At 40.5% G+C, this 24,216-nt stretch overlaps 2 protein-coding genes across 8 annotated transcripts in view; one reads left to right on the top strand and one right to left on the bottom strand.

Moving 5' to 3' along the window:
• Nucleotides 1-1,136: 1,136 nt before the first annotated feature.
• LOC140520968 (activator of 90 kDa heat shock protein ATPase homolog 2-like) lies at nt 1,137-22,131 on the top strand. 2 transcript variants are annotated; one of them, XM_072635474.1, is made up of 10 exons: nt 1,137-1,364; nt 2,097-2,182; nt 5,477-5,667; nt 13,070-13,155; nt 13,696-13,810; nt 18,902-18,990; nt 19,748-19,861; nt 20,262-20,363; nt 21,185-21,236; nt 21,707-22,131. In XM_072635474.1, exons 2-10 carry the CDS (start codon nt 2,145-2,147, stop codon nt 21,886-21,888), a joined length of 969 nt encoding a protein of 322 aa, XP_072491575.1. In that variant the 5' UTR covers nt 1,137-1,364; nt 2,097-2,144; the 3' UTR covers nt 21,889-22,131. The 2 variants fall into 2 exon arrangements, with proteins under 2 accessions (XP_072491575.1, XP_072491573.1); XM_072635472.1 differs by lacking the exon at nt 2,097-2,182 and having other exon boundaries at nt 1,138-1,364.
• A 516-nt stretch (nt 22,132-22,647) lies between these two features.
• Nucleotides 22,648-24,216, bottom strand: part of USP34 (ubiquitin specific peptidase 34) — a 312,662-nt gene continuing 311,093 nt past the window's right edge. For all 6 annotated transcript variants that reach the window (XM_072635468.1, XM_072635471.1, XM_072635467.1 and 3 more), the window contains one exon: nt 22,648-23,886. In XM_072635468.1, coding sequence (XP_072491569.1) covers nt 23,276-23,886 — 611 coding nt within the window. In that variant the 3' untranslated portion in view covers nt 22,648-23,275. The remainder of the gene's footprint in view (nt 23,887-24,216) is intronic.

Raw genomic sequence — 24,216 nt, 5'->3', positions numbered from 1 at the left:
TGAATTTCAAGTCAAGATTTTTGCTATCACATTTTATTCATTTTTAAGACTGGCACACATATCTATTTCTACAAACTCTGTCTTATCCAGTGGCCAGATAAACTATTGTTTCTAAAGTTCTAATGTTTCTAAAACAACTGTGCATAGCTTTCTGTGCTTATAATTTCCAAATTCATATTCCTAATCAGTAATTTTTTCTAATTATATTTTTAAACTACACTGCCCAAATATCAGACCTGCCCTTCTGAACTTAAAAAAGTTGCAGTAAGATCATATATCAACACCAGACAAGCAATTTTATTATACATTTTATTATAATATATATGCAATATTTTTTACATATACACAATAATATAATGTCACCCCCACTTGATGCATCTGCCGGCTACAATCCTGGAGGTGATGGCTTTTGGAGGGAGAGTCTTTTTTGTTTTTGTTTTAACGTCTAAAGGCTTTGACGGGTTTCTTACTGACTATTCCAGGAGAGCAGTCTAAAAGTTCTTTCCCTGGTTCCATTCCATGCATTTGTTCACCATCTCCTGGATTTTGAAACTGCAAGAAGGTCAGCAACATCCTGTAGAATTTGGGGGAAAGCTAGAGCTGGCGAGCGCTCCCCTCACCTCTCCTATCGTGCTCATCCCCTACTCTTTCCACCACCCCATCTGAACACCCCGTTATCCTCTTGCTCCCTCCTCTATGAATTATACCTCTTAGTCCTTACCCATTCCTCAAATGGCTCAGAAAAAGAACCGAATATTTCGGAGGGAAGTGATGGGGGACTTAAGGGAAGATGTTTATTCTAAACGATGATGCTGAGATCCTCATCCTCCCCGCTCCTCCTGGTCCATAGCGGGGAATCAAGACGCTTCTCGGGCGATAAAGGGGTGGATGAGAGTTTAAGGGTGTGGAAAGACAAGGAAGGAAAGCGTTTGTTAAAGCATTTTAAGCTACACCCTTTGCAGCCCCTGGGAAGAGACGCTGGAGATCTGGCTCTAAATCCTGTTAAGCTAGACGGCCAAACCCAGCGGCTCCATGCCCGCTTGTGCCCAGCGCCCGGTGTACCCCCGACGCGGTGGAGGGGAGCAGTGGGCGGAGCTCAGACGGAGGCGGGGCAGGGGCGGGAGTTTCTGGCACTTTCTGGGTGCTGCCAGGATTTCAGGCTCAGTTACCGGAGGCCGGAAGCGCCGGCGAGGATCCGCTGCTGTCCCCGCTCGCCCGGCGGGTCGGCTTCACCTCCAGCCGGTGCCCCCGGAGCTTGCGACTGTCACTGCGGCCCGAGACGCCATGGCCAAGTGGGGACACGGGGATCCGCGCTGGATCGTGGAGGAGAGGGCTGACGGGACCAACGTGAACAACTGGCACTGGTGCGGGGTTGGGGAGGAGAGGGCCGGAGGGACGGGACGGGACTGGGGACCCCCGCTTCAGGGGGACAGCCGCGTGCTGGGGGGCTCCCGGGCGGTCCGTGGCACCCCAGGCGCACGCTCCCAGGCTCCCGGACGTCAGGGTTCTGGAGCGCCCCTTGAGCCGGTGACTAGAGGGGTTCCGGGGTGCGGGCGCCGCCTGCCTCTCCAGGGCATGTGCCAGCACCATCCCGTGCGTCCCTTGTCTCCAGCCTCAGGACGCCTTCCTCTCCCCTGCCTTCGCACATCCTGTGTGCGCTTGCCGGCTCCATCCTTCCCACCTCCGACCTGGTCTTTAGGCAGGACAGATACCCAAGGGACCCTCTTCTTACCTCCTCCCGCTCCAGTCCTAGGCCTGCCCGGGCCAGGCCTCCTTTCCCATGGGAAACGTGTGTGGGGAGGAGGAGGGAGAGGGGGAGAGGGAGGGCAAGTTCTTTCACTTCTGAGATTGGCGGCGGGAGGGGGATGAGAGAAGGGGCTTCTTGTCTCAGCGCTCTTCTAAACCCCGTTGTCATGTCCGAGGCTCATAACTTAGAGAAGAGGAGAAAAAGAGAGCCCCAGCTCAGAGTACTGATGGCTCTGTGACCTTGACCTCCCCCTGCCTCTGTTGGACTGCAGAATTAAGGTGTGGGAAGGTGGTGGACCTGTCACAGGCGTCCTCTTCCTTTCTCTTTTGGGGTTGTTTCGAAATCTCAGGGTAAGAAGACTGGGGTCTGTGCAGGTGTAGCAGACATCAAATTCTCCATGTTCCTGAGTGGCCTCCCACCTCCACAGAGGCGATTGTAAGTGCTCTGACTAGTTCTCACTTTGCACTATATTTAACCCTGTGGGGGAGCGTGACTAGGGAGGCAGGAAAGCCCAGGAAATTAGAATGGATGCTTCACAAATCTGAATTAAGAGGTCTGGTAGGGTGGTAAGCTTAGCTGAGAACCAGAAATATGTCCCTGGGGCTGGAGTCGGGGGATGGGAGGGGTTTTCCCTAGACTTGTTCAGTAACGCTATGTCCTTTTCGTTCTGGCTTACTTTGCTGGTAAAAAGGGAACTAGTTATGATTTATAAGGCGCTTGTGGATGGTGCCTTCAACCTTGTGTTATTTAGGGGTTAGTCTGGGTCAGTTAGTGCAGGTGGTTGGAAGGAGCTAGGTACTAATTAGGACAAGGTCATGGAGCAGTTAGCTTTCCTCTGTTCTCTCCCATAGAGAAAACAGACATTTGGACAGCTTCTAAGCAGTTATATTCAAAGATTGGATGAAGGCAGAAATTGAGGCTTTGGGGTTCAGTAGAAGCATTTGGATTATCTTGGTTTGGATCTTACATCATGCTTGTTACCACAAATTACTGATTGTTAAAGAGATTAAATGAGATAATGTATGTAAAAATACCTTAAAGCTATCTAAATGAGAGCTATTAGGATCATAGATTTAGTGTGTGAAGGGACCTTAGAGTCTAGTTAGGACAAAGCCTCTCATTTGACAGATGAGGCTCAGAGAGGTTTAAATAATTTGTCTGGGGGCAGCTAGGTGGTGCAGTGGATAGAGCACCAGTGCAGGAGGCAGGAGGACCTGACTTCAAATCTCACGTCAGACACTTGACACTCACTAGTTGTATGATCTTTGGCAAGTCACTTAACCCCAATTGCCTCATCCTGGGTCATCTCCAGTCATCCTGATGAATATCTGGTCACTGGATTTATATGACTCTGGAGGAGATGTGAGGCTGGTGACCTGCACAGCCCTCCCTCACTCAGAACAAAGTCAAATGCAAGTCATGTCATCATAGTCTTCTTTGGCAACGAAGGATGAACACACACCCAAGTCACAAAGGTAGTGATGGAGGCAGCAATTAATCCCAGGTTCTCTTATTGCAAATTTGGGATTCTTTCCATTGTGCCATGCTCATTATTGATTATCATCCTTATGAACATTAAGTGCTGGTAGAGTTATATATAGCTAACATTTATATAGCACTTAGTGTATGTCAAACACTGTGCTAAGCACTTTACAAGACATCACCTTTGATCTTCACAACAACCCTGGAAAGTGGGTGCTATTATTATCCCCTGTTTACAGATGAAGGAAGCTGAGGCAAACAGAGTTATCTGTGGCAGGATTTGAACTCGAGTCTTTCTGACTCCAGACCCACCACCCTAATGTACCTGTGCCATCCTAAATTCCATACCCTCTTTAAATTTTTTCCTCAGGAAACTCATGTGGTACATTCTGTATGACAGTGAGTCTGGAAAATGATTTGGGCTATTTTTTAATCTGTGAGGATGAGTTTCATCTAAGCTCTCTGGTGATCAAACGTAGGTGGCTTGGTGTGGAGGTGTGGGCTAAGGGCCACACTAGTATATATGGCAATCAGACTCAAGATCTTGGCCACATTAACTCTAAATGCTGCCCGTCTTTCCTCCCCCTTCTGCGGTGTATCTGTGAACTTCCTTTACATTGTTGCTTTATAGTATGTGTGTGTGTATATATGTATGTACATTCCCTTATTTGATCTTGGCAATGACTTTTTTCATGTGAATTAATTTATTCTGTCCAACAAGACTTTTAAGTTCCTTGGGACAGTTACAGAATGTTAGAGCTGGTGAAGACTAGAGTTTGTCTAGTTGAAATCATTTTACAGAAGAAGAAATTGTGGTACAGAGAGATGAATGTCCCAGGAGATCATACAACTGCCAAGACACACCCCAAATTAGCCGATAGGAAGGCACATCACTATAGCTATTGTTTACCTCTTATGTACTTAGGAATAACTCTCATTACTAGAGTATTTTAAGATTTGCAAGGTGTTTTCCTCACAACAACTCTGTAAGGTAAGTATTACTATCTCCATTTTACAAAGGAAACAGGCTCTGAGAGGCTATATTAGATTGTCTTCTCATGCTGTGCTAGATGCCCTGGTGTCATCCACTGTTGGAGAAGCAACACTAATACACAGGAAATAATTCAAGACCAACACTAATCGAGAGAATACATTTGAGAGGTCTTTGTGAACTGTAGAGCCATATGGAGATACAGGTTATGTTCTTAGAAGGCTAGATACCAGATAATTTGTTCAGTGTGGAAATTCAAAAGGGGGGAATTAGGGATGGAGGAACTTTGAGATTCATGGAAGATGTGGCATTTTTTTTTTTTTTGCTGGGCTTGGCAGATAGGATTTGGATAGGCAATGGGGGAATTTCATAGGGCACTCTGGTGGAGCAGTGAGGGCATGAGTGGGAGCATGCCAATTTTGTAGAAGGAGTAGACCACCCTAGCTGGAGCAAAAGGTTTGTATTAAGAACAGTGGGAATTGGGGCTGGTTTGATAGGGTGGCTCCGTTGCTCTAACCTGGCTCATCTTCTCATTGTTCCAGGGAATAATAGTCCTATATTCATTCCTTACTACAGCTTTTGCTCAAATTATTACCATTTCCTGTGGTTACCTTACCCTTCTTCAAGGGTACCCTGCTTCTGTCCTCCATGAAGCTTTTCCTGATGATCCTAGGCTACCCCGACTGCTGCTTCCTTTGAGATGCCCATTGGCTCACTTTTTCACAGATGTAACAGGGAAAGTGTTACAGGATTGTCCCACTTGTCTATGTCTCATCTTCTCTACTAGGCCAAAACTTCTCGAGGGCATAGATTTCCTCTCATGCTTTCCTTTCATTCCCCTCAGGGCTTTGTGGTGATTGAATCCACTAGAAACTTGCTAAATGTGGGTTGAATAGATTTGAGGAGGGGTTTGGACACCACAAGTGGTATCCTGGGGACTCTTCAAGTTGAAAGTGATACTTTAAAGACAAAATATTTCTTTACGTATTCAATAAGGAATGATATAGGCTAAATTTGCTTTACTTTTTGGAAGCAATCTTAAAATGCTTAAAGAAATACATAGCAGATTACCAGTGGGCAAGTGATCAAAATGACATTTGGGGGGACAGTGCCAGAGGGGAGTCCTGTTCCCTTATAGCCCACTCTCTTGGTAACCTTTCAGGGATAGAACTTGGGGTTGGATGGGAGGCAAGGCTGACCCCATTATGGCACTTCTGTTCTTGGGTAAATCTCTGTAGTGAACTTCCTGCCAACAGGACAGAGCGGGACGCAACCAGCTGGTCAAAGGGGAAGCTGCGGGAGCTCCTGGTGGGGGTCATGGTGGAGAATGAGGTTGGCAGCTGTGAGATCAGTGACCTGAAGCAGGTGGAAGGGGAGGCCTCCTGCAGCAGCCGCAAGGGAAAGCTGATTTTCTTCTATGAGTGGAACATCAAACTGAGCTGGAAAGGTAACCGGGGCAATGCGGTATGGGAGCCGTAAGAACCATGTTAGGAGCATCAACGCGGAGAGTGAGCTGAGGCTGATGAGAAAAGCGAAAGCAACCCGGAGAGCCATTGGGTTTGGGGGATTTTGTTCTTAAACTTTTATTTTCTTGTTAAGCTACACTGGGGGAAAGAAGAACACAGAAGAACTAGGACCACCTTCACAGCGGGTGGGATGATACTGTAACTAGTGACTGAGAAGAGGCAGAGACGCTCAACTTTGACTTGTTTCCTACTGAGGAGAACCAACTTTGGACTGAAAAGATCAGAGCAAAAATGGCTAATGGGGAGCTGTTCCTCAAGATGATTAGGAGCAAGATGTCCTTGCTAGAGGAATAAAGCGTTTGTTAAGCATTTCTTATGTGCCTGCCACTTGATGAGTTCAAGTTACCAGGTTCATATGAGCTACATCCACAGATTCTGAAAAGTCATGGCAGACATGACTGAGACATTGTCAGTGTTTTTGAAAGGTTATGGAGAACAGGAGATGTATTACAGGATCTGAGTTGGATAAACGTCCTGGATTTCAAAAAAGGAAGGAGAATGGAGACCAGACCATAGAACTAAGAGTTTGACTTTAATTCCTGGCAACATTCTAGAATATATTATTGATAAGGAGCGCACTCTTTAATGAGTGAGGTGTTCCACCTAGAGTCAAGAAAAGCCAGGTTCCAATCTGGCCTTTGACATTTTACTTGCTTTGTGATTTGGGGCAAACCATCCGAGCTCCTGTGCACCTGTAAGCCTGAGCTTCCCTGGGATTTCTCTATTGAGGCAGAGGTGGGCTGGAGTGTGGTTGTTGGAGGCACTTCTTTCAACATTATTTTTCTAAATACTGACAGAATTCTTCTCTTCTGCCTCCTCCTCACTTTATTATTGTTGTTGTGCTTAGAAAGGGTAAGTAAATGTCTAGGAAAATAAATAGGGGTTATAAAGACCCCTCCTGACTCCTTCAAGAACAGACCACAGTTGAAAGCATTTTCTTTTTCAAGCTATTTGCAAGTAAATGAAGGGAGTCATGTAGACATAGTTTACCTAGATTTTAGCAAATCAATAGCAAAGTCACATTTTTTATGTGGAAGAGGTGAAGATTGGAAATATTTGAATGATTGAGACCCAAAGGACAATCATTAATGCTTTGCTATCAATTTTGAAGGTCTCTAGAGGAATGCTCCAGGGAATCTGTGCTTGATCCTGTGCTCTCTCCCCCTTTTTATTAATGACTCAGATAGCCTCGATGGCATGCTTAGCAGATTTGTAGATGACATAAAGCTAGGCAGGATAGCTAACATACTCAAAGGCAGAGTCACTGTTCAGAAAGATTTTGATAAACTAGTACATTGAGCTTAACCTAATAAGATGAAGTCCAGTTGGGTAAATGTAAAATCGTACACTTGGGTTCAAAAAATCAACTTCAAAGGCACAAGACAGGCTAGGCATATACCTTAAGAAGAGCAGTGACAAAAAATAAGACCTCACATTATCAAAATATTTATGGTGGTGCTGTTTGTAGTAGTAAAGAATTCAAAACAAAATAAATATTTATCATTTCGGGAATAGATAAATGGGGTGTGAATATAATGGAATATTATTATGCAATGAATTTAAAAAAACTAATATGATGAATACCAAGAAGCCTGGACATACGTACATATATGAACTGATGCAAAGCAAAGTAATCAGAACCAGAATAACAATAGACACAATGACAATTAACTGGAACAATGTAAATGGAAATGACGACAGCAACACAATATTTGAAACTGAACACCACAAAATTATAGTGATCATGCTTGATTCAAAGAAGAGTTATGAGAAAGGAAGGGAAGGGGCGGGAAGGGAAGGGAAGGGAATGGAAGGGAATGGAAAGGAAGGGAAAGGAAGGGAAGGGAAGTGTTGCCAAAGTGGGGAATTGTGGATGTGGACTGCTGTGTATAATATTAGACTTTTTTGAAATGTGAGTTTCACTCAACTTATTTTTCTTTCTTTTTTAAAAATTCTTTGTTTTAAATGATGAATGTGTGAAGGGTTCAGGGGAGGAATACAGCGCAAAATGTAGGTGATGTGAAAACAAAAGAGAACCCTACAATTATTTTTTTAAGTGCAATATAGGGTGTGTTTGTAGCAGGGGAGTGGGAGACTTAGTTCTATCTGTAACAAATCTGTGGGTTTTAGTAGATCACAAGCTCAATGAGTCAACAATGTGATGTGACAGTCAAGACAGTTAATCTGATCTTAGGCTACATTGAGAGAGGCTTGGTGTCTGGACTAGAGGGATAATTGTCTCACCCCACTCAGTCTTGTCAGATCACACGTTGGAATATTGGGTTCAATTCTGACACCACATTTCAGAAGAATGTTGATTGGTTGGAGAGCATATGAAGAAGCATGACTTAGGTTGATGAAAGGATTCAAGGTCATGCCATATGCTAGATGAAGGTACTGGGGATGCTTAACTTGGGTAAGAGATAATCTAGGGAGGCTATAATAGTTGCTTTTGTGTATTTGAAGGCAGCTATCATATAGAAGAGGAATTAAGTTGTCCAGCTTGGCTTCAGATAGCAGAGTAGAAGTGAAGAGTGGAAGTTATAAGGAGACAAGTTTAGGCTTGATGTAAGGAAGAACTTCCTAACAATTATGACCTGTCTAAAAGTGGAATTGGTAGCCTTGGGAGGTAGTGAGTTCCCCCCTCCATAAAAGTATCCAAGCAAAGGCCAGGTACAACTTGTTAGGTACATCATAGAGGGCACTTTTTTTCAAAGATGGGCTAAACTAATAGTCCGTGATTTCTCTTCCAAATCTGAGATCCTGTGATTTTGAGGAGCAGTGTGCATTGACTTGGAGGGAACAGAATGGAAGATGAGACCAGCTGTTCTCTGGCTTGGTTCTGGAATGGTCACAGCTGGGGTTTTCTTCTATAATGGGATGCTTATGTAGGTATAAGCAGCCTGACACATAGATTACTGTATCTTCCCCAGGCTAAAGGCTTAATGAATGCTTATTGATTGGCTATTGCTGCCTAGGATAGAAGATGATTTTTAAGGAAAAGTTAGAGAGGGCTTAGATCTCTCTCTTGAATTGAGGAATGCTTATGGTGATGTGGAGTTCCAGCCTTTTTGGTGGCTACTAATTTACTGTGTACCTCAGTTTTCTCCTTAATATTATTGGGATTATCATTTCTGCCCTGTTATTTTCATGTGGTGGTTGTGGAGATATGAATTTATATTTAGTGGAATGCTTTGGGGGTAGAAAAGAGAGGGTATAAGTACTTGCATGTAATTATGATATGATTACAGTATCACTAGAATCACATATGGCATTTAGGGCTCTTTACAGTTTGGTCCCTTCTTGTCCTCCCAGTCTTGCCCATTTCTCCCTTCCAGGCACTCAATGGTTCAGTGATATTGGGATACTTAATGTTTCTCATTCAGGATATTCTATAGTTCTACTCACCACACCTTTCTGCTGGCTGTCTCCCATACCTTATAGAATCCTGGCTTCTTTCAATATTTACCTTAGAGGTTACCTTCTGCAAGAGTTCTTTGGCTAATGACTTCTCTAAGGTTACCCTCCTTCCACTCTGTATATATATATATATATATATATATATATATATATATATATATATATATATATATATATATATATATAGTGTGTGTGTGTGTGTGTGTGTGTGTGTGTACACATACCCACACACCCTCTCCCTCTCCCCCCCCCATTCATGTATACATTGTTTTCTCCATTAGAATGGAAGCTTCTTGAGGATAGGGTATATTGGATTTGGGGATAGAGTATTGGATTTGGAGTCAGGAAGACCTGAATTTGAATCCTGCCTGAGACACCTATAGTTGTGACCTTGGGCAAGGCACTTTAACTTCTCTCTGACTCAATTTTCTCAGCTGTAAAATGGGGATAATAATAGTACTTACCTCACAGGGTTGTTGTGAGGATCAAATGAGATAATATATACAGAGCACTTTGTCAGCCTGAAAGCTGCTATGTAAATGTTAGTTATAATTATTATCTCCATTAGCTTAACACATAGCATCTATTGATATTATAGTTCATTTTATTATGGTTGAAGAGTAGGCAAGAGACATGATATATACGATGGTCCACGACAGACTATATAAACCTCTGAAACCGCATTCTCTTACCCATGGTGCCTGGAATATGTCTTTCCCCTTACCTTCTAAGCTCATCTTAAGTCTTACCTCTTCCAGAGTAACTGTGGGGCCACATTGCCCTTTGCTTTTCCTGACTGAGCGCGTAGAATCTGAACTTGGTTATTGTGTTGTCTTACATTGCTTTCTGGTTTTTTATGTGTCTGAGTTGTATCTTCCTAGTGAACTTGATTACAACCTCCTTGAGGGCAGGGACTATGGGTCTTTAACTGTTTTTTTCCCTTCCAGCATTAGTTATGATAAATATTTGCTGAGATAACTGGGGAAGAGCAGCATATAGATGGCCATAGAATCATCTTTCAAGATTGGATTGTCTTTAATGCTTAGATATTTTCTCAGACTTGGAAGTTATTTCCTTGTGGGTATCCCCAGTGAACAGAAGGGAGCAAACATTTATCAAGCATCCTACTAAATACCAATTTACAAATATTTTCTCATTTGAGGCTCACAACAACCTTGGGAGACAGGCACTTTTATCATCCCCCATTTTACAGCTCAGGAACTGATTCAGATGGAGGCTAAATGACTTGCCCAGGTTCACATAGCGAAAAAGTGTCTGAGGCTGGATATGAACTAAGGTCTTCCTGAGGCCTTTTATCCAGTGCACCACCTAGCTACCTCTAACAACTAGGTACCTCTAATGGAAACAAAAATTTTTTGTGGGTTTCTGAGAAGCTTGAGTAGCAAGTACTGGCAGAGATTTTCCTAGAAGCCCCAGAGGTGAGCCTCCTGTTACCCAAAGCAGGAAGGACCCAGTCTTACACTGGACAGGACTTCCATCTTTTAGAGCATTTGTAATCTATGGCTATTTTGGTAAACGCAGGCACTGTCATTAGGATCTCAGAGATGGTAGAGTATGTCTAGGGGAGATATTTATTGAAGGCAGCATCCTGAAAAATGGAAATTAATTTAGTCCTTGCCAAGATTAAGAAGTGGGTAGACCTCCGCATCCTCCTTTTTTTCATCATCTTGGACCAGTCCACTCAGACCCTTCTGTTGGTACAAAATTTAGATAAGCTATAAATACAGATGATAATATACATTATTTTATTTTTAACACATTCAAAACTTGCAAAATGAAGGGTATTGGGGAGAAACAAAGGTATGAAAGGAAAAGTCATTTTCAAAAGGAGAAAGTGAGATGTGATCAGGGAAAACTTTGTGGAAAAGGTAGCATTTGAGTTGGATTTTAAAGGCTAAGTAGAAATTCATCAGGTAATGTGAGGGAGGAAAGTGGCCATTTCAGGTATAAGAAATGGCATGGAGATGGGAAAGCACAGGGCGTATAAAAAATATCAAATCCTTCAACTGATTTAACTTCTTTGATGACCTTGGATGTCCACTTTGTTTGCTGTATGTGCTGTAGTTTGTAAATGTGGCATCTGGGACTATACATAGTACAGTTCATAAAGTTGCTGGGCCACCAGTAAGGTTAGTGAATTATTAAAAAAAATTAGAAGTTTAAAGCCTCATTGTAAACATGCATACTTCTGTTAATGCAACCTGGCAATATACAAGCTTTTTTTGCTTGTCATATCACATAGCTGACTCACATTGACCCTGTAGTCCAAAAAAAGCTCAAGGGATTTTTTCATATATATCATTTTTTGGAAGCTTCTGTCCTGTGTCAAAGTTGGGCAGGTGATTTCTTTAATTCAAGTACAAGATTTTATATTTATCACTATTAAATAATATCTTCAGACTTCTTTGTAGTTTGTCAAGATCTCTTTGCATCATGATTCTGTCATCTAGTATATTAGTGATTTCTCTCAGCTTTGTACTATCTGCAGATTTGTTAAGCACACCATGTAAGCGCCATCCAAATCACTGATAAAAAAACGTTGAACAGAAGAGCGCCGAAGACAAAGTACTGAGACGCTCCACTACAGACCTTCATCCAGGCTGATACCAATTATTTATTTAGCCACTATTCTTTGGGTCTTGTCATTCATCCATTTCCAAATCTACCTAACTGTATTCAGCCTGTGTCTTTTCATTTTCATCACAAAGTTGCCAGGAGTGACTTTTACTTTGTTCAACTTGAAGTAAATATTGTCCCTTGATCAATCAATCTATAATAATCCTGTCCAAAAAAGGAGATGAGTTTAGTCTGTCATGACTCGTTCACAATGGATCAGTGCTGCCTCGTAGGGAAGCACCAATGGACTCTTATGTGTTTCATTAATGGAGACTTTCCTGGTGTGTAGCTGATAAAACTCCTCTCCGGGCATTGTGTTAGTAGACAAAGAACCCAGCATAGTCACTGACTGTTAACCCCAAGTTTGGTACTGTTACTGGTTTGGCAGTGGATCAGGGATTTGTAAAAGGTGGTTGCTTCTTCATCGTGAGAGGAGAAATCTGAGAGGTGTGTGTGTACGTATATGTGTATATATAATATATTGCAGTATTACATATATGTGTGTATATTTATATCAATTTATATAGACTTACACACATGCACATTCTAAAAGTATAATTATATTATGTAAACACAATAAATTTATGTATATGTATATTTTACATATATATGTACTTAATATAACAAATATAAATTCAAAATATATATAAGTATATTCCATGTATAAATATGACCTATACATACATATAATGTGCATGCATATGTATATTTATATACATTGTACATTCCAGCACATGCACGCTCACGCACGCGTGCGCACACACACACACACATGTGCGCTCATGCTTGAGAGTGCCCTTTCAAGTTAGCTCAATATTCTTTGGAGCATAATTTCACTCAGATAGAAATATGGTAAGTAGACTAGTAGGTTGTGCCCTTAGGTCCTGGTCTCCCTACTCCCCAGTCTTCCTGAATAGCCCTTAAGGCCTACTGAATAGGCTTTTCAAAAGATAGTGCTCTTTCCCTTCCCTAGGTTGATTGTTAATTGACTTGAATGGTGGGACAGTCCGTTGTCCTGGGGAGACATTTTGGTGCAGGCAAAGCCCTCTGATAACCCCTGCTTTACCCACCCATATTTGGACTAGAGCTGGATTCTGAGAAGACAGAAGAGTTGGAGATGTGCTGGGTACAGCAATGGCGCTTTCAGTGGGTCTTCACTTTTGCTTAAATTGCATTAGGGTGCTGTGTGGGTTAGGCAAGGAGAGGCTGGCTTTTGTATATGATGGGTTTTGATTTTAATTGAAGAATTCATTTTGTTCTTTTTAGGAACCATCAAGGAGTCTGGTGCAAAGCATAGAGGATCAGTTGAAATACCCCACCTCTCTGAAGAAAATGAAGTGGATGATACAGAGGTGTTACTTTTTTTTATTTAAAAAAATTGCTTCAGAAGTTAGGCACTTGGGGAACTGCTTATTCCATGGAGTCATTCCATTTGGCAATATTAGTGAATTACGATCGTCACATTGTTTTAACAAGTGAATTCTATTAGTCTAGTGATGTTTTCCTCTTCTCCCTCTCCTTCCCTTCTCCCAGAGAGTTTCCTATTATATTGCCGCTTCTCAATAACACCGAAAACAAATAGCTTGTTCCCTTTGTTAGTTGCAACTTCCTTGGATGTCTCTGGCATTTCATAAAAGGGACTGGTGAGAGTTACTTATTGGAGAAAACCCTCTTCATTACAGGTTGCACCATATACGGAAAACTCCAGAGGGAGGGAAGCTAGTGCCTTCATAAGGGGTTTCTGTGTTGTTTCCTCTAAAGAACTGTGATCTTGTGGTGCATGTTACTTTAGCCTTGGGCCTCTGGAGAAACTTTTATAAAAGGAAACCTGTTCAACACAGTGATGATTTTACTATTTTGAGATCAGATTTTATTTTATTTCTGATTTATAGGTAAATGTGAGTAAAAAGAAAGGAGATGGAGATTCACTGAAGGATCTCATGAAAACTGCAGGGGTGCCCAAGGTCAGAGAAGCCCTTGAAAATTACCTGAAAGCCCTAAAGACAGGTAAAGCCAGTGAGAGGTGGTGGGGACTTTTTTATTTTTTCTGTTTTACGAAGTTATCCCAACCTTCATATTAATTCTCAAGTTAGTTTAGTATAATACCAGACTCTTCAGGAATAAATACAACTTTTTGCTCTAGGATTAAATTTTATCCAGGAAGAATAGAATTGATTACGGCAGAGACAACAGATTTTTGCTTGGTAGGCAGAATGTACCTTTGTGCATCAGTGGTGGTCACATGCTAAGCATAAGCAAAAAAAAAAAAGTACTTTTCATAAAGTCGGTGCTTATGAGACACATAAGCAGTGCTCTTCACACCATGGGTGCATACTTAACACATGGTCAATACTTATACGTAAGGTCCCATTTTGCCTTCATAAATTCATATGTAGTTTTACTTATCTGGGAGTGGAAGTGGATCAGGATTGTAGGCATCCTAATAAAAACATCCTGATAATCCCTGTGGTGGATAATTAATAATAACTGAGAAAACAATCCAAGCTATAATTAGCAAAATAGACATAATAGATGAGTCGGTGGACTCTCCAGTCAGTCTAAAGACCCTAAATACAAGTGAGATAGATTTTCATGTATTAAAAGCAATTTTTCCAAAAGACTAGTTAATTACAATAAATTAGGCAGGATGCAAAAGTAGGTAATCTGATTTCTAATTGGAAGAAAGATTGGGGACTTCCCAAGTTTGGAGGTGTAATTTCCTGAAATTGGAAAAAGAGGCATCCCACTCCCCTCAAGTGTCTGCCTTCAATCAGAGGATCATGGAAATAATAACTGATTGACTAGTGTGGGACCAGTTTTCAGATAAGACATATGGGTTGCTTAAGACACATAATTATGAGAAAATTCCTTACATTAGTCTTTGAATATGACTGAGTTCCTGGTCAACATAATGTAGGTCCTATGTTAAAGGTCTCTAAGCCACAGGTAGAGGTAATCCAGCTTCTCAGCCATGCAGGGATAGGTTAAAACTGTACCATAAAGTTTTCTCACAATTCTCATAACTGAATAAAGTCGTTTTATCCCCCCAAGACAAAAACTGAACTAGATCCATGTAAAGGAACAGAGCTAGCTCCATAATTGAGTTACAAGATGGAATTAGTGTGGTTCACTCAATTCCCACATCCCCAAGTTTGATGTTTCTCACCTTGGGCTCTGCAGAACCCTAATGTCTTCCATGATGTAAATTCAATTTGATAATATTACAATGCCTACAGTGTGCAAGGAAAGCTCCCTGCCAGCTAGAATCTTGAAAAACAAAAATAACCCAGTCCTTATGTCAGTGGGGCTGGGCAAGGGGAGTGAGTGGAAAGTGGGCAGGAGGTTATATATAGGTGTGACAGAGGGTGGGATGTGATGGGGCAAAGGAGAAATCCAAACAGAGTACTCCAGCAATGTTTGAGGGAAAGAACACTCAGCTGTCAGAGAAAGTCCAGATTCAATGAGTTAATGTATACTGGCTTTGCAAGACTTAAAAGTCTATATAAATGTTATATAGCAGCTACACAGAGGTGGTGGTGCCCAAGCCAAGCCTTTAAGGGAGATGAGACATTAGAGAATGGCCTGGGTAATGTACAGAGACAGGAGACAGTCTTATATTTAGGGAATAGCTAGTCGTCCAGTTTGCCTGGATCATGTAAAGGGAAGGGAGTAAGTGTGAAATAGGCTGGATAGATTGTGGAGGGCCTCAAATGCCAAAGTAGGGGGTTTGCATTTCATCTTGAATCAGCAGGCAGCCACTGAGTTGGAAAATGGCAAAGGGATGACAGGATCATAGATTTAAAGCTGAAGGGGACTTCAAAGCCCCTCATTTTATAGATGAACAAAATGAGGTTTAGAAAGGTTATGACTGTCTCAGGATCACACACACAGAGCTGTTAAGTAGTTAGAAGAGGTATTTGAATAGATCTCCTTGACTTCATGACTAGCAAGCTCTCTCTCAACTGGTTTATTTTCATTATAAGGAAAATCACAAAACAAAAATGGAAGACAATCATTATGATTTTGTAACATATATTCTATGTAACTGGAATAGCACAGAGTGTATGTCCCAGGAACAGACATGGTCAGGGAAAGGGAAGTTTCTTCCCAAAGGTGACTGCTGTTTCTCCCATATAATGTGGGTTTCCAGCCAAATATCTGGCATTCTGTATGACATTCTCCCAGTTGGTGGGGAAAAAAGCTGATGTAACATTTAGTTCTTGTGTGACAGGCAGACTTGGTGTGAGTTTTCAAGGAAAGGCATTTTTTATTTTTTACTTTAGAGACATTTGTAGCACTCTTTCCTATTGCATTCCACCTTACTGTCAGACTTATGACTTATGAAGATTTTTCACAAGAACACATATTGGAGAAGATAGAATGAAGGCAAGAACATTAGGGTAGTACAAGCATGTGGAGATGAGGGCCTAAACAAGGGTAGTGATAGTATGAGTGGAGATAAAGGAGAATTAGAGAAATAAAGAGGTACAACTGACAAGCTCTGGTAACTGATTAGATATGGAGTGGGGAAAGAGATAGTTAGGGAGAGAAAAATCAATGATTCTAAGATCTCAAACCTGGGTGAGTAGATTACTATCAGTAGAAATGGAGAAGTTTGGAGGAGATGCTGGTTGAGTACTGAAATACCAGAATGCTTAAATACTTTGTGGTTGTTATTCAGTTGTGTCTGATTCTTTGTGACCCAATGGACCACAGCACACCAGGCTCTTCTATCCTCCACTATGTCTCTAAGTCTATATTCATTGTTTCCATGACACTATTCTTCTCATCCTCTGCTGCCTTTTTGCCTTCAATCTTTCCCAACATCAGTGTCTTTTCCAGTGAATCCTGTCTTTTCATTACATGGCCAAAGTATTTAAGCTTCAGGTTTAGTATTTAACCTTCCAGTGAATAGCCTTAATTATTTAAGTACTGACTGATCTGATCTTCTTGCTGTCCAAAGGATTCTCAAAGTCTTCTCTTGCACCACAATTTAAAAGCATCAGTTCTGTGGTGCTCAGTTTTCCTCATAGTCCAACTCTCACAGCCGTACGTTGCTACTAGAAAAACCATAGCTTCAACTATATGGACTATATGTCTTGGCTTCTTTAGTTTGTTCTCCAGATTTGCCATAGCTTTTCCTCTAAGGGGCAAATGTCTTTTAATTTCACAGCTGCAATAACTCTGAAGTGATGTTTCTGCCCAAAAATATAAAATCTCACACTGCTTCCATTTCTTTTTCCTCTATTTGTCATGAGGTGATGGGACCAGTTGCCAAGATCTTAAGCTTCAAGACACTTTTTACACTCTCCTCTTTTACCTCATCAAGAGGCTTAATTCCATCCGCTTCACTTTCTCCCATTAGTGTGGTATTACCTGCATATCTGCAAATCTCAGGATTGTTATTTCTCCTGGCAGCCATTGGATTTTTTTCTGGCTCTTGATTTTTCCAGCCTGGCATTTCACATGAGGTTCTCTGCATATGAGTTAAATAAGTAAGGTAACAATACACAGCCTAGTCTTACTCCTTTTCCAATTTTAAACCAATCAGTTATTCCACGTTTGGTTCTAACTGTTGCTTCTTGGCCCACAAACAAGGTTCCTCAGGAGACAAGTAAGATGATCTGGTACTCCCATCTCTTTGAGAACTTACCACATTTTGTTGTGATCCACAACAAAAATCCACAAAGGCTTTAGTGTAGTCAATAAAACAGAAGTAGATTTTTTTTGAAACTCATTTGTTTTTTCCATAATTCAGTGAATATTGGCAGTTTGGTCTCCAGTTCCTCTCCTCTTTGAAAACCAGTCTGCTCTTCTGGTAACTCTTAATTCACATACTGATGAAGCCTAGCTTGCAGAATCTTAATTAACCTTACTGGTGTGTGACATGAGTGCAATTATATAGTAATTTGAACATTCCTTGGCATTGCCCTTTTTAAGGATTAGGACATTAACTGATCTTTTCCAATCCAGTGGCCACTGTTGTGTTTTCCAAATTTGCTGGTATATTGAATACAGCACTTTAGCAGCAGCATCTTTTAGGAGTTTAAATAGCTCAACTGGAATTCCATCACCTCCACTAGCCTTATTTTTAGCAATGCTTCATAAGGCCCACTAGGCCATTCTCTAGAATGTCTGGTCAGGAACCACACCATCTGGTCATCAGTGATGTTACAATCTTCTGGGTAGTTATTTTGTGTTTTCTTAATCTCTTCTGCTTTTGTTAAGTCCCCACCATTTTTGTCTTTTATCAGGCCAGTTTTTGCATGAAACTTTCCCTTAATATTTCTAATTTTCTTGAAGAGATCTTGTCCTTTCCATTCTGTGGTTTTCTATTTGCACTGCTCATTTATGAAAACTTTTATCTTTCCTTGCTATTCTCTGAAATTCTGTGTTCATTCGGATATAGCTTTCGTTTTCTCCTTTACTTTTCATTTTCCTTTCCTCAGCTATTTGTAAGGCCTCATCAGACTGCCATTTTGCTTTTTTGCTCTTCTTTTTCTATGGAATGTTTTTGTTGCTGCTTCCTGTGTAATATTGCAAACATTTGTTAATAATTCTTAGGCACTATCTACCAGATCTAACTCCTTAAATCTATTTATCACCTCCACTTCACATTTATTAAGGATGTTATTTAAGTTCCACCTATATGGTCTGAAATGGTTTTTCCTACTTTCTTCACTGGAGATCTGAATTTCAATAAGCAGCTCATGATCTCATCCAATCAATTCCAAGTATTGTTTTAACTGATGGTATACAGCTTCTCCACCTTTGGCTGTACAGTATATAATCAGTCTTATTTCCATGTTGACCATCTGGTGATATCTATGTGTTGAGCCATCTTTTGGGTTGTTTAAAAAGTGTTTGTCGTGACCAGTGAGTTATCCATCCATTTAAGTTCACTGACACCCACGATGTCAATGTTCAATCTTTCCATCTCTCGTTTAACAACATCAAGCTTACCTTGGTTCATAGAGCTGACATTCCAGGTTCCTGAGCAATATTGATCTTTATGGTATTTATATGTTTTGGTCCTTCTGCCTAACCCATTTGTACTTAAAAGGAAAGAAATCTTTAGTTACATACCTTTCTTTATAGAATTTACAACAGGAATGATTTTACCAACAAAAACTGCACCTACTCAGGAATTGACGGCAAAAAGAAAATTGAATGAACATACTTTTCAGGTAAAGGGTTGTTTGCTGCTTGGACAGGGCTGTGAGGATGATTTGGGGGTACACCTGATAGGGAAGGCCAGAAATGAGACTGGGGCATCTAACCCCCTTTTTAATAGCACTCCCCTAAACAGCATTTCATTTACATATTGGCAACCATGTTGTTGAGGAACTGGTGGTCTAGTCTTGATGTCTTTGTAGATGCACAATCTGGGGCTTTGTAGGATCAGTAGCAGTGTATTTAAATTTCTCCACCAGGAGGTAGTCTGCCCACACAGAACAAGAATCACTAATGCCATCTGAAAAGCCAGTGTTACCATCTCATTGCTAGTTGAGAGGCTACTGAAGAGGGCACCAGATGTTTTAGGTTATTATAACCTTTTTATACCAAATCAGGCATCTCCTTTCTTAATGACCTTCTGGACAGGTAAATTTGAAATTGGCTTTCTAGGTTCCTAGGTGAGGGGACAAGTTCAAATTTTACCTTTTGTGCCATTTATTTACCATCATATGCACATGAGAAAGGGGGTATAGATTTTAACTTATGACTAAATGAACGTAGTTACAAGAAGTAAGGGTTCAGGTTGTGGGCTTTAGTAGCTCCCAAAGAGAGTTGGCAATTAAGAGATTAAATCCATGACTGGAAATCTTTAGTACAGATTTTAATCAACTGAGCAATCAAGCAGGGGGTGGGGGAGGTAGACAATAGGTCAGTCTACTGGTATCCTCATTATTCGTTCTTTGGAGCTTTTTTCTGCTTGGGCTTCAGGATTCGGTGTCTCCAGAAGCAGTAGGTGTGAGGATTCCAACAGTGACGATACAGATGAGGGAAATGTTTGACACAGCAGTAGAACAGCTGTATGGAATCTTCACCACTAAGGAGGTAAGTGTCCCTGAACACCAAATTTTTGAGACAGGAAAATGAACTGCTTTTTGGTTGTGTTCCTAGAATGCCATCATAAAAATAGGTTTCTTCTAACTTAAGGGATTAGGGGCAGCTTCTCATTAACTTTAAGGAAGAAATAGGCATTTTAAGTCATTTCTCCATTTATTACTCAAAGAAACAATGTTTTAAGAAAAGCTAAAGGTATTATTAATTTTTAGACTTGTGATTGTTCTGCCCATGACTGTCTAGGTTGAAAAGTAAACTGAGCACTTAAGATGTGCCCTGCAGCCTTCTCATTACAAGGTGTTACAAACCTTGACTTAGTCTAAGACCTGCATATACTAGAACAATCCCAAGGCTTTTTATTTTTCTTATTTTTATTTTCTTGTTTGTTTAGCTGGTGCAAAAGTTTTCTAAATCTTCTGCTGTGATAAAAGCTGAAAAAGGAGGCAAATTCCAGATGTTTGATGGGAATGTTACTGGTGAATACCTAGAACTGGTAAGTAAACATTCAAGTCGAAACTTGGGAAACTGCTTTGTTTGGAGTTATTTTTCCCAGTGGTAACTCGTTCCCTCTCCTTCCAAGTCCCTTTTCTCCTTTAAGACATAGATTAAGTACCATTTTCTGCATGAGACTTTTACTGATACCAACTGCTAGACTACCTTGTATTTTAATTACTTTATATTTTAATTAAATTAACAATTTTACTTCAGTTACTTTGTATGTATTTAATAACACATACCCACCCACCCCTCACACACAACCTCTGCTTGCCTTGATACAAATGTAAACTCCTAACAAGTTGCTGTGCTTGTGTAGCCAATGCCTAGCACAGTGCTTGGCCCCTAACAGGTACTTCACTAATGCTTGTTGACTGACATGTCTTGTTTTTGTTTTTTTTCTAATGGAGTTCATATATCTCATGAATGAAAACATTGTGTTAAAAATCATGTTGGGACACAGAGCCCACATCAGTTTATTAATACCTTATACAGTTTCTGTGAATACTTAGATTTATTTTGCTTTTGTTGTCAAACTTATAATCTGCTTTGAAAGAACTGAAGACAAATAAAACCTTGAACTTTGACATTTCTTCAATTTTGCGTGGGTGGCTATAAGGTAGCCAAGTTCTTTCAGGAAAAGATACCCAGCGACTATATTGGCTCCTATTCAGCAGGCTCTAATAATGCAGTTTAATGATCAAGACTGTACCTAGGATTTTTTTTCTTAATTCTTATAGTTTTAACTTGATGATTTTGGTGAAGTACTTACTAGTCATGGAAATAATTTCAGGGGAGTTTTTCTTTACTTGTTTTCAGTTATCCAATAAAAGGATTGTTATGAAATGGCGATGTAAGAGCTGGCCAGAGGGTAAGTAGTACTTGCCTTTGCTTTAGCCTAATTTTAACAAGCAGAATCTGTAACAGCAACAAAAAACTCTTCAACCACCCCTCTCCCCCAAATAGCTCATTTAAATAATGTTTAAGGTTTACAAAGCACTTCTGTATGGCAACACTCTGAGGTGGGTAGTGCTAAGTATTACCCCCACTTTGTAGATGAAGATGATAATGTATTGGTAGTTCTTCAGTTTTGAGTAGAGTTCCTGCCATCCCTTATCTCTCAGTACCTTTAAACTCCTGCCCTAGTCCCATAAACAAAAGAAATCTTTGGAACTTACCCAAGATGTTTCCAGGAGCTGCAAGTCAAGCATTAAATATATGTTGCCTTCTCCAAAACTTGATTCCACCAAGCCCATATTCATTATAATACACCAAACCTAGCATTTATCAAATGAGATTTATCTTTTTGAAAAAACAATATACTTTCTATTCTGTTTTCAGAACATTATGCAACTGTTGCACTGAATTTTCTGCCTATGGTAGGACAAACAGAGTTACAGCTAAACTGCAAAGGAGTTCCAGTTTGTAAAGAAGAAAGTACCAGACAATGCTGGGAGAAGCAGCATTTTGAAGAAATAAAGAGGTGTACTGTAGCTTTTGGCAACCCTGAACAGCTGAGTTAGCTAGGAGACATTTTATAAGGGTATTATACTTTTTTATAAGTGGAAAAAAGTTCATGCTTCACTAAACCTCTCCCCTCTTTTTTAAAAACACAAAACCCTTAATTTATTTTGTGCTAGCAAAAATTCCATCAGTATATACAGTTTTACTCATTATTTATGGATCTTCACTGTGAACGAGATTATGGATCTAGGGCTGTGAGCAATTTAAAATAAACGTCATTTTGTCTACCTTAGCTGTTAAAACTCTGGGACTGGACTGGTAGTTCTGAACACTGGTTAGGAGTCTAGGTTTCCTCCTCTAAAACTTGGGCCATCAGCTCAAGCCTGTAAGCTAGTGTAAATCAGGTTTTGTTTTTCTCCCTGGGAGTTTGGGGTAGTTTGGGAGGTGGTCATTCTGTGTAGTAAAGGACATGTTTCAACCAGATCAAGACTAATCTGGGTGACACACTTGCTCTTCTAAATTCTCTGGGCCCAACTAGGCCTTCAGCAGAGGCAAGAACATGTGATTCTAGGTGGGGAGGGGGGACACCTGACCTAAACCGGGCAGCCCTATAAGTAAGGGGAATTAATCGCACTTATTTAGCAGTCTTGAAGGATCTGAGAATGAAAAGCCTTCCTTTTAAAATCCTTTTTAGAAAAATTTTTCCCTTAATACAATTAAATGAAACATAATGGATTCCCTCCCTTCCCTCCCTACTTCCCCTGACCCAATTTATTTACCTGAAAAATCTGAAGACTGAAGCAACTTAAGTAAACAAATGAAAAGTCATCACAATCAGTTTAATGAAGTGCACAGAATAGCATCGGTCATGTCAATAAAAATAAAACAATTATTTTTACATCAAGTGTGCTTTATTTCCTCCACAGGTATTCTGTTAAATAAAGCACCATATATATACTGCCAGGCCACAGCTAAAGAGGATTCTTTACAGAATCAAATTTCTTGTGGTTGTTTCGTATACAAGTAAACTTAATTTTGATAATAAGAACCACAGCGATCTGAGGCAATCTGCCTCTATTATAAGGTACAAAACTGGCACAGAGGACACCATATTATACACAGTAAAAATGCCATAAGTTTAAATTACATTGTACAGGGCCATGAAACCCTGTTCTCCCAGACAGCCATATTAAATGAAAGCCACTACAGTGAACTCTTAATTACATAAAACATATCCATTATCTGATTGCCCTTAAGAAAAGTGTACTGGAGATGCAAAATTTCTCATCTGGAGTTCTGCCTGACCAAGAATTAAGCCTATAAATCTATCTTGCCATTCAAGCAGAGAGCACTGGACAAACTGAAGCACAAAACAGAAATAAGCAAAACTTATACAAACAGCATTTTGGAAAAAAAGACTTAAAAGCAGACATGCTACATCTAATGTCAAGAAGCAGCTTGGTTTCCTTTGCCAGCTATCCTTGTGACCACTAGAATCGTAGATTCAATGGTCCTACACAGGGTGTCTAAAATGTCATGTTGCTGCATGTGACTAAAGAGTCCTCTGGAATGGCCACAACTGAGTGATAAACTAGTCTCAGGATCCTGGGAGGACAAAGCTTGGCCATCGCAATTTCTTAAATCAGTTAAGTCAGACAAAACTGCAGAAATTGATGTGGAAGGGAACTCAGGTTCCTCCTCAGTTATGTTAGAATCCTTGGAACTCTGGGGATCTTTAAACTCTCTACAGACTTCTTCAAACTTGCCACTGCTGGACTGATCTTCCATATGCTGTGACCTAATATTTGAAATGTCTTCTGAAAATGAAGATGGAACTTCCATTCTGTACTCTTTGACAGAACAATTTTCAGGGGAGGGAGGATCTTGTTCAGTGCCTGGATCAATAATTGAAGAGTCTCTTGTCTCATTATCTGAAGTGCTAGTTGGAGTCAATACCTCCCTTGGTTCAGTTTTCATGTCACTAATGCAGCTGTCAACAGTATGTTCTTCATCACTGCTAACACGCCTTCTTTTAACAGGAGTTGCCTCTTCATCATCTGTGAAAGAAAACATCTGGACTGAAGTGTTTCATTTCCTAACATAAATCATTAAGCTCAGCTGAGGATAAAAATCAAGTTTGCTTCACAAGAGTTATTAATAGACCATTTTCGTACTTGTATTTGAAAAGTAAGAAATCAAAGTTTAATTGCTCTATGGTATACTTCAAAGGTTTTTAATTTCATCATTATGTGTCTAGTGACACAGACTGCAAAGCCCTAGAGATCAGCAGATGATCTTCAAGAGTTGTCTCTTCTCACCATAAATATGTCCCTAAAGGTCCATACTTATACGTTTTCTGGCTTGGGAGTCAGACTTCCCAGAGCTGG

This window comes from Notamacropus eugenii, chromosome 1 (genome assembly GCF_028372415.1).
Source record: "Notamacropus eugenii isolate mMacEug1 chromosome 1, mMacEug1.pri_v2, whole genome shotgun sequence".
NCBI classification, from domain to species: domain Eukaryota; kingdom Metazoa; phylum Chordata; class Mammalia; order Diprotodontia; family Macropodidae; genus Notamacropus; species Notamacropus eugenii.
Note: the sequence above shows the minus strand (reverse complement) of the source record. Positions and strands in the feature narration are given on the sequence as shown.